The sequence below is a fragment of the Aptenodytes forsteri genome, unplaced genomic scaffold, assembly GCF_000699145.1.
Source record: "Aptenodytes forsteri isolate BGI_AS27 unplaced genomic scaffold, ASM69914v1 Scaffold164, whole genome shotgun sequence".
In the NCBI taxonomy this organism is placed as follows: Eukaryota; Metazoa; Chordata; class Aves; order Sphenisciformes; family Spheniscidae; genus Aptenodytes; species Aptenodytes forsteri.
Window position 1 is genome coordinate 2456678 of NW_008795527.1, and position 10032 is coordinate 2466709.

Sequence of the window (10032 nt, forward strand, 5' to 3'; positions counted from 1 at the left end):
AGGACAGGGGACAGAAGAAAAGTTCTCAAGAAGCTGGTTAGAAAGAGAAGCTGCAGCAATGCATGGAGGACTCGGTAAGTGATGGAGAGGACATTACACATGTTCCCTCAGCTCTTGGAACTAACTACATGCAACCACGTACTGATTGCAAGGCCCTAACATGCACTTTAACAGCACACACATCCTAGGCCACAATTCAAGACACACCTGGTAAGGGCAAAACCTGCTGTTGAGTCATCTAGAGGAATAATATCTTGCATCTCAAACCCCCGAGCTCACAAGCACCATCTTCTTCCCCTTCAAACAAGGACTCTTTCTCCAGAGCTGTCAAGTCTGCCAGTATCCAGTATACTGACACCAGCTGGTACAGCTCTTGGCTTTGCTGAAACACCAGGGCAGAGTTGAAAAAGGAGATCATAAAGAAGCCAGAGGGTTGCTAAATTGACAGATTAAACTCGTAACGCCATACTGAGGGTACCAAAAACTTCTGGTCCACACTAGGACTGTTGAGATGAGACAGAACAGATCCAGTCTGCTTGACCATGCTACCAATTGTAAAGATAGCAGTAAAGTTGAATAGCTGGAAGTTCGCAAGTGAAGAAACGCGGGTCAGGGAGTTTTGGCAAGCTTTCCCAGCTCTGCTGTACAGCAAGTGGGAGGGGGTCCCAGCCATAGGCCTCAGGCAGCTAACTAGCTACTGGCAACACAAGAGGGTAACAAATACAAACCAAACAACACTTCTTCACACAGCAGGGCAAATCTTGTTTCTCCCCACCTATTAATAACATACTTGCAGCTGTACGCTTACACAGATGCCAAACAAAAGGGATAACATTTTTTTTAAAAATTCCAATTCAAATGGTTTTAACTTATGAAGATGCTTCTATATGGTGTGATCTTGATGTACTGCAGCCCCTGAATCTAAAGCTGCCATAACCCAATGCCAACGCCTGAGCCCATGTGCCCCCACCACAGTGCAGGCTGGCGCTAACAGAACAGAATTCCATGTCATTAACAGCAGATCTGTCCACAACCCTAAAGGACAGGACAATTTGACAATCGTTTTCAGTCTGTCTAGCCACAGCGTGTCTGCTGTGAAAAACACACGTTTCATGACAAGTGCTGCAGGAGCTGCAAGTGAAGTGCCTGTCAGCACACACCCAGAAACCTGAGGAAAGTTTTCACCAGTGTTTTAAGTTATATGAATGAAGATCTGGCTCCCAAACATCCACCATGGTCTAGAAATCCATCAACTTGCAAGCTACTAGACTCCTGATTTGAAATGAGGATGAATTCATACCAATTTCCTTGGAAGTTGGGGAAATGAAGCGACTGCAGAGGAAATAAATCTTTGCTCATTTAGGGGAAGTCCTTGCGGCAGTTGCCTATGAAGGAATATAACTTAACCTGTGGGCTATACAAACTTGCAGCCACCATCAGGAAAAAATACTGTTAAAATACTAGCGAGTGCTGATAAGAAGGACTCTGTACTAGCAGACAGCTATTTTGAAGTCCAAAAATCCCCACCCTTCTCTAAACTACACAGGCAGAGGTGTTAAATACTAATGGAGTGAGCAGCAAACTATGTACAAAGATGTAGTAATGTTACTATGGATGTTACGGTGGGCATGAAGATTAAGAGGCAGTAAACAGCAGGAGTCTCCAGAAGTGACCAGTGGTGCAGCAATCAGAAAGGAGTAGTTCCCACAGCTCCACCCAACCCATGGAGGTAAGAAATGTTAATGTTCTCCCAATCTGCTGAAAGAAGTCCTCTTCCCAAAGAAAACCAGCCCTATCCCAGGTCTGCAGGTTAGGTTAGGCAAAGCAGAGGAAGCAGTTGTTGCAGGTGCCTGAAGAAAGCATTTCCTCTTTGTTACCAGATCCACAGCCTAGAAGGCGAGTGTAGTAGCTGACTTGGGTATGATGTTCCGAGCAAAAGCTGAGACTGATACCAACATACAACTGGTGGACACCAACGTGAGGAGTGCAGAGAGAACACAAATCTGAACAAGTAACAAAGGTAACAGTCCTCATGAAAGGAAGTTGTCAGCACCAAGACTTGGAACTGCAGGCTTACCATTAGAGGCCATAAGAAGATATGAATGTCTTGGGCCCATATGACAGCAACTGAACTCCTTACGTCCCAGTGAAACAACACTCAGTCCCTGAAGGTTCCCCACCGATCTGGTCTGTGCAAGGACACTGCTCAAAACTGCAGAATGCTGGTACCAAGGAAGAGTGAGGTAGGTTTCGTTTGGGCTTCTTAGAAGCAGCAGCAAGCGAGTAAGGAGACAGACCATTCCTACAGGATCATTTCAACCTCCCTTCTCTATCCTCCAAGTACCCATCTTCTAGCCAGAAGAGACGCAGCTGAAAAAGGTGTGTCTCGAACTGAACAGCAGGCAGTCCATTACCATGGATTAGTATTCAGCTTTGGCAGGATAGCTGTGCAACATGACCCTGAACTAAACTATTTTCTTAAGGTCTCCAGCAAGTACAAAATGAAAAGAAAGCCAGAGCTACAAAATTACCATAGAGAAGGTCATGTAGAAACAAACAGAACTGGTGACACTTAAGACGGTAATCAACATTTAATTCAAATGGAAAGGCTGCCTCATTCCCTGACACTCATATGTACCAAAAGGTTTCAAAAGTTTTATTGCAATTTTTTTTTTAAATAAAAAACAACACACCACAAAAATCCATCTCATGTGCTAGGTTCCACATGTAAAAATCGTATTACTTACAGCTGGTGAAGAGATTTTGAAGAGACTGCAATTTTTTTAATCAAGCATACACAGAGACTTCTGGTTTCAGAAAACCAAGAAGGTTAGCTATTTGGAGATTTAAGAAGTACACTTTAGGTTGCATGGACTCTGGAGCAGGAAAACTGGGCAAAAATTTATTCTAATATACATGACACAGCACGATACAAACCATCAGCTTAGTCTTCTAACCTCTATTCAGTGTTTAACACTGATTAAAATCAAAGTTAGCCTTTTATTAACAGTGAAAGACTGCAATCAGTATTTGGAAAGCATCCCACAAAATTGCTAAACTGTTTATTTTCAGTGACAGAAAACAAGGTATTATTCTTCTGTGATTTCTGTAATGAAAATATTTATCACACTAACCAAAAATTCTACATAAAAAATATTTTTAACAATGGTTTTGCTATCATTGCTTATATACACATTACAGAAATTAAAAAAAATCGTTAGCATTTAATTAAAAAGGATGAAGCATCTTACATGCTATTCCATATAAAAAACTAATTGGTTTAAGGATGGAGAACCAAGTGTAATATCAGAGGTGGATCTGTCAAGGTGGTATCTTCTATCCACTGTAGCCTGTGTTATTGTGCCTGAGAGCTCCCCAATTTCCCTGGTGCTGCTTCTTGCCCATTACATACTGCATTTTTACATTCTTCATCTGACAACATGCAGCTTCAATAATTCCTCTACAAAATACTAGTCTGCCAACAGCGCTGTCCAAGAGCAACACCCAGAGGCTAAGTATATTGCTACAGCAACTCTGCACATTTTGACCTGTTTCTTTTCAAGAAGAAAGGAAAACCTTCATAAAGATAAGGAACAATTTCCTGTAAAAATAAAGAGCTGACAAAACTCCTTCAATGGTAATGTTAACAGAAAACTGTTGCAGGCAAACAAACCCGCTCATGAAAATCACACCTTTATAGCTATTGCAAACAACGTTCAAGAACAGGTGATACATACAGACATTTATGTAGAGCAAATAAGCACTAGTTTTTGCAAATGCGTGTGTATGGTACTTCGGTTGGCAGCAGCACTGCAAAGGAGCAACTAGAAGGATGCCTGCTCTCTAGAAAGCCAACTGCATTTTTCAAATGCAGAGAGACAGAAAAGAGGCAGGCTGCTCTCCGTTTCCTTTACTAGTTGTTAAAGCAGTATTTTTTTTTTTCCTTAAATCTTGAAGGCAGTTGCTGTAGGAACAACTTGGCTATGCAATAACAAAAAACCTCCAGCAAAAAGGTAATACCCTAGAGCATCTTTAAGAGGAATGTGTTATCTGGAATCAGAGCAAGAAGAGGGATAGAAAACTGGATACAAAACCAAGTCACTAAAGCTTCATCTTAAAGATGTCTGGCATCTAACAAGACTATTCTCTGTAAATTTAAAGCCTACATAAAGGACAAAGAAAAAGGCTGACAAACTAAGAACACAATCAGTAACACCACACTTACAATCCCAAACTTATTCGGGATAATATGTACTTAAAAGAAAACGCAGTGAAGATTGTGTAATCACAAAACATGACTGCACCTACCAAACCTTTTATATTTTGAGATTTCAGATCAGGACAATGATTTCAAAACCAAACAAAAACAGAAGTCTCAATCAAACACCTGATGGGAAAGTTCCTCATCTATTAAGTAGGGTTTGCTCCACTCTCCTCAGTTAATCACGTATTTTTTTTCATCTGTCTTCTCAGAATCATGTTCTTCACATGGCTCACGCTCTTCACCTGGTTGTAGCGAAACTGGAATAGCATCAACTACGAGGAAGCAATCATCCCTCAGCACCTGCTCAGCTGTCAGTCTGTTACAGCAGAACAAATTCAGGAGAAGAGATTTAACTTTATCATCCTACAAACAGAGGGAGAAGGATTTCATCAGTAAGCAAAACAAACTCGATCACAAATAACAACCAAGTATTTGATGAACACATCTTGTAAGTGCTTAGGGCCCAAAGCCCTCACAAAAGGTTGTACCATAGCATTCCCAATGGTCAGCAACACTTGACAGTCAGTGCTCATTAACAAAATAAAAGCAAGCATTCAGCATCAGGTCTGTCAACCTGGTGCCAGATTTCACAGAAGAGCATGAGTTATTATATTTTAAAATACCAATTCAGTATTTCTCTAATTTATAGTAGTTCAGTGAAGTCAGTCTTTCTACTGAGAAGGAACAGAACAGGTGCCACTCACCTTCTACAACTTCATCTTTTAACTTTTGTCATATTGCTTTCTCTCTCTACAGGAGCACAGGGAAAAAAAGTAATGGGCTTTGTATCAACAGCAGCTATTTTGCTGTTAACCCATCACTTACACTTAGGCTCTCTGGATTTATCAGAAGGGATTATGTACCTAAATTCTTAGCACATTAACAGTGCTAGACCCCATACACAAAACATGCAAACACAGTAAACATCAGCTATTGAGGGAGGAAAAGCACACACTGGATTTGGACAAGGGGACTGCAAGGAAGACAATCTCAAATACTGATCTAGATTACCAAAACTCAGTGGGAACAGAATCTTTCCATAAGGCGGCTTACTTGTTCACCGTCTCCAAGCCAGCAACACCTCTGACCAGGGTCAATAAAACAGCAAAGCACAAGATACCTGTATACACCTCACCTATCCCCATTTCACCCAGACAGAAGAATCACTGGGATGCAAAGCAACGTACACAAGTAGTCAAAAATTTGAAGACAGAAACAAGCAGACAATTTCCAATTCTTCCACTAATTATCAGAGTGACTCTGGAGAATTAGCCACTCCCCAAATAATCTGAAATCTGGGTGAAAAGATGAGATCTGAAACCTGTTGATCTTACAGGCATAAAGGACTGTTAAATGTTTATAAAACATTTAAAATGCCTAAAGGAAAATCTCTATTTAAGAAGATCCAAACATGTGCAATGAAATAAAGGAGTGAACCATGACTACACACTTCCTCTGCAAAATTCAAAGCGAAGAAAGTCTGAGCATTTAAAGAGCTTGAAAAGCTTTGTACTTGCATATTTGCATTTCATGATACTATCAAATGTCTGTGAACAACAAATACCCCTTCTCACCATCTTCTCGCACTAAGGAAACTGAAGATTGATTCCACAAGGAATACTGCTGTAGGACAACATTTCATCGTTTACTCCATTTCACTGTGTTTGCTCTTATTTACCTTTTTTTTTTTAAAATACACAAAACTGGATGTTGCTCTTATTTACCTTTTTTTTTTAAAATACACAAAACTGGATGCTGAAACGCACTGAAGCTTGGCATGACTAAATGAGTGGCTACAAGATCTTATCTCTAATCTTTGCTTTTCCTCAACAGCTAGCTAATATTAATATCCCTGTTTTAAAGCTTAACGTTATTTTCCTGTGGCAATTTGCTGAAAACAACAAAAATTTTACTAGTTGCAAGTGTGCAATTCCTCTGGGCACGAGACTGAGATGGAAGGGAAATTACCAGCCTGTCAAGAGCCTGCAGATGGGCATGGAGATTAATTCTGAATAAGCTGATTATAGATAAAGCACATAAAAGCTAAATAGATTTTCCCCAAGAACTGGGACAAGGATTAACAGCCAGAGGTCTAAAAGATTCCCCAAGAAACAGCTGAAAGATATTTATTAGTGTTACATTCCTTCGTAAAACCCTCAAGCGTGTTCCTGTGCACTGCAGGCAGCACAGATTGCTTTCCAGCAGACTTTGGTGGTTGGTGCACATGCATGCACACGCATCCAGGATGATCCTTAAAAATTGCCAACAATGATATATTGATTAGGATTGTATCACCTGACAAGGTCAAAATCAAATGCTGCTTCTTTTCATCAGGGGAAAAAGTTAAAGAAACTTGCTCTTATTAAAAGCTGTAAAATGAATAAATGCCTGCTAAGAACAATAATGGCTAAATTCATTAATTGAATGCCTTGAGATACAGGCAGCTGTTTGCACTTCAGAAGATACCTGCTACAGAAGAACACAGAAGTACAATACCCTGAAACTGGCCATATAAACTTTGATTTGCATACTTCAGACCTTACTTGTAAAACATTATCACAGCAGAGATTTTATGGAAAACAGAAGTGAACCAACTCCTATTTTTAATGTACCAAGAAATCTTCTCTACTTCCTTGAACAACAAAGTTTCCCTTATGCATGAGAGAAAGTTAGGTTTTTCAGTATCTAAGGATTATTATGCATAATCCTGAATGACACACTGGGCAGACGGTTCTGTACAAGTTTTGTGGAATACATTTAAAACCCCCTAGTTAGCCCTAATGGTGAATCATGAAGTACTGAGTCTTCTTTCCTATAGTATTGTGCATTTCATGAGATTCATTTAATTTTTAATAAGAAACCAAGCAACTATAATGAGAGGTAAGAAACACTATTTACAGGATCAACTCCCTGCTCAAATGATGCATGTTTTATTCTTTTATTTTCCCTGGTAGCGTCACACTGGAAATAATTTTGCAGAGGGATTTGGTAGAAAGTCCTGTGCTTTATCAGTAATGCTTTCATCACTGGAGAACTGCTGAAATGAAGTTATTAAAAGACATACTGTAGAGGAGAAGAGTCATCTAATAAAACAAGATTATTTACAGTACTGTGTTATGCAGTGATACACAAGCTACCCTGCCTGGACACTGGAACCACTACAGCTGTGTTAGTCTGGTACTGTATCATGACAGTTTCTTAACCTAAAGACAGTAAACAGGATACACTAAGCTCAGTATGAACACAACTCTAGTAAGTCTAGACCAATTTTAATCCCGTGCTTTCCTAGGTATCTCTGCAAAGGGGGCAAATCAGTAATGCACAAGTATAACCAGTAAAGAGGGATTTATTATTAGGGTTTCTTTTGCCCTTGACAAAACAACCCAAATTTATCTGACCAACAGCAATTCCACTGCTTTATTTTCTACTTTTCCATTTGAAGTATTTTTCTACTTTTCTGGAAAATATGGGGATTAACATCTAACTCTTCCCTATATTCCTTAGAAAATTCTATCCATAACCTAAGACTCCACTTAAAAGCTAAACAGTCACCTGCTAAAGTAAGATCAACAGAATAAGCATGATATGAGAAATAGTCCATACAGATTAAAAAAAAACCACAAGGGTAATCCACTCAAGGGACATGGGAGGGACACAGGACAAGAACAAAGCAGTCAGTAACTAGACAGGCAGAAGTACAGCAAAAAGTATGAAGCAGAAACTAGTCTGGGAAGGCTAGTGATTTGAAAGAGGTCCATAAGCCTCCCAGTGAATTTCTTTAAACTATATATGGTGGCATGTCTTTTGTTATTCCAACTTTTATAAGGAAGAAAAGGAATCGCCTGTAGTAAGAGGCAGTAAGAGGTAGAAAGCAGGCAAGAAAAGAGGTCTTAACTCTTGGCCAGAAGGCTGAAAGCTTAAGGGAGAGTGACACAAGAAAATAAACCCAAGGAAAGACAGGTGCTCAGGTAACAAAGGCACACAGAGAGAAGGCCAAAAAATTATCTGCTTATGATTAACATCTAAGAGAGAGGTAAGTTAGCAAAGGATTGACTTCAAAGTTGGAGACCTAAGTTGGGAAACATAAAGGCACACAGGTCTACTTATTCTCAAAGAGTCACTGAAACACTGGACAAGGATAAGTTTCAAAAAAGGGACTGAAAATAGAGTTCCAGGTGACAACAGTTGCTGGCATACAGTAGACAGAACAACAGTTGAGAGTAGAAAGAATGAAAGCAGCAACACAAATTCGTATCATGCAGGGTCCACTTACATCTCTGCATTTGTTTCAGAGGCATAGGAAAGTTTGTTTCAACACAAAAAAAAAAACCAAACCCCAAAGAATAAAGGGCACAATATTCTTTTACAACTGCATTTAAGTGATTAAAATGGAAGTTGGCTGTTTTATTAACGCTCAAGCATTGTGCAATCATTACGTAGGAAGACAAATGAACAAAGTCAACTTCCCTGACTTCAGAAAAGACAGGTTCCTAATTCAAATACCTCCTTTGAGGCTGAATCTCAATGACTTATTCCAAGTCTGTAACCTGGTGTCATTCAATTAACAGCTTTCTGTGAAGAAGTTGCTCCTCCCGAGATTGGAGTTAAATATTTAAGAAAACTCTGGGGTTTTCTACTTTCTCAAACATCATTTTATTTGTGCATGCTGTTTAGAATTATCCAAATAGTCAATTAGGAACATTTTCTCAACCCAGCACTTACAGTCAAATGTCTGACTTAAAAAAAAAATTACCTATTAACCACCTCTAAACAAGAGCAGTCTAATCTTCCTCATCTGACAATTAACATACCATGACAACCATATCTACCTCAGGTGTTCCATCTTCTTTTATGCCAAACTCCTGGTTTTGAATGCAAAGCTGAAAAATGAAAAGATACATAATGCATTACACTGGCGTTTTTTTCCCTTTAGTTTAACAAAACCAAAACATCAGTCAAGGAGGTTCCAGGTTTCAAGTGAAAATGGATTGTCATGGGAAAACGGCAGGGAAAGACTTTTTTCCTAATTTCACAGTAGGATAAAACATGCAAGGGACTCAAGTTCCCCTTACACAGAAACAAGGGGAAAAAATTCAGTATCAGAAGAAACTTTCAGAGGTCAAAAGAAATAGACTTTTAAAAATATGACTCAAAGTCCATGCCCAAGCTGTACGTTTAATTATGTAATCCTCTTCAATAAATGCTATGGGGTAAGTGCACTCCAACAGACAAATGTGAACCCTGTACCCATAAACAAAGTAAGTTTCCACAGTCTTTACTATTGCGTAGAATCATGCCCAAGTGTACTTTGCATTTTTCAAAAACCTGCCTGCAGGTTAAGCTGAAAATGCCTCTATTCTGAACAATTACATAGCCAGCAAAAGGAAGCATGTGTTTAGTCAGTGCTGGGCTCTTGGGACACAGATCAGCAGAGAACACAGAAAACCACTGTCTCCATTTTAGAAGTGGCACTGCTGCTTAATGAGGGAGAACACAGTTTCAGATGCCCAACATGAAACTGGCAACTGTTAAACATAATACTAACATTTGAGCTAAAACTTTCCATCAAATGATCAATACACCACCAAGTCCAAGCTGGAGATTAGTTACACATGGATTAATCTGAAATTCAGCTGGCAAATTTGGATGAGGTTTCAGAAGAATGCCGATCTTGCTGCATCCCAGATATTCTCTTCAAGAAGAGCCAGCCATTAGTAAAACTGCCTTTGGTTTTTTTGGTGGTTTTTTTGTTTTGTTGGGGTTTTTGG

General features: G+C 39.4%; 1 protein-coding gene across 1 annotated transcript in view; it reads right to left on the reverse strand.

The window, feature by feature from the left end:
• Positions 1-4435: 4435 nt before the first annotated feature.
• Positions 4436-10032, reverse strand: part of STK31 (serine/threonine kinase 31) — a 41761-nt gene continuing 36164 nt past the window's right edge. The window contains exons 22-23 of the mRNA XM_009282076.1: positions 9076-9144; positions 4436-4627 (exon numbers count right to left, since the gene is read on the reverse strand). Coding sequence (XP_009280351.1) covers positions 4436-4627; positions 9076-9144 — 261 coding nt within the window. The remainder of the gene's footprint in view (positions 4628-9075; positions 9145-10032) is intronic.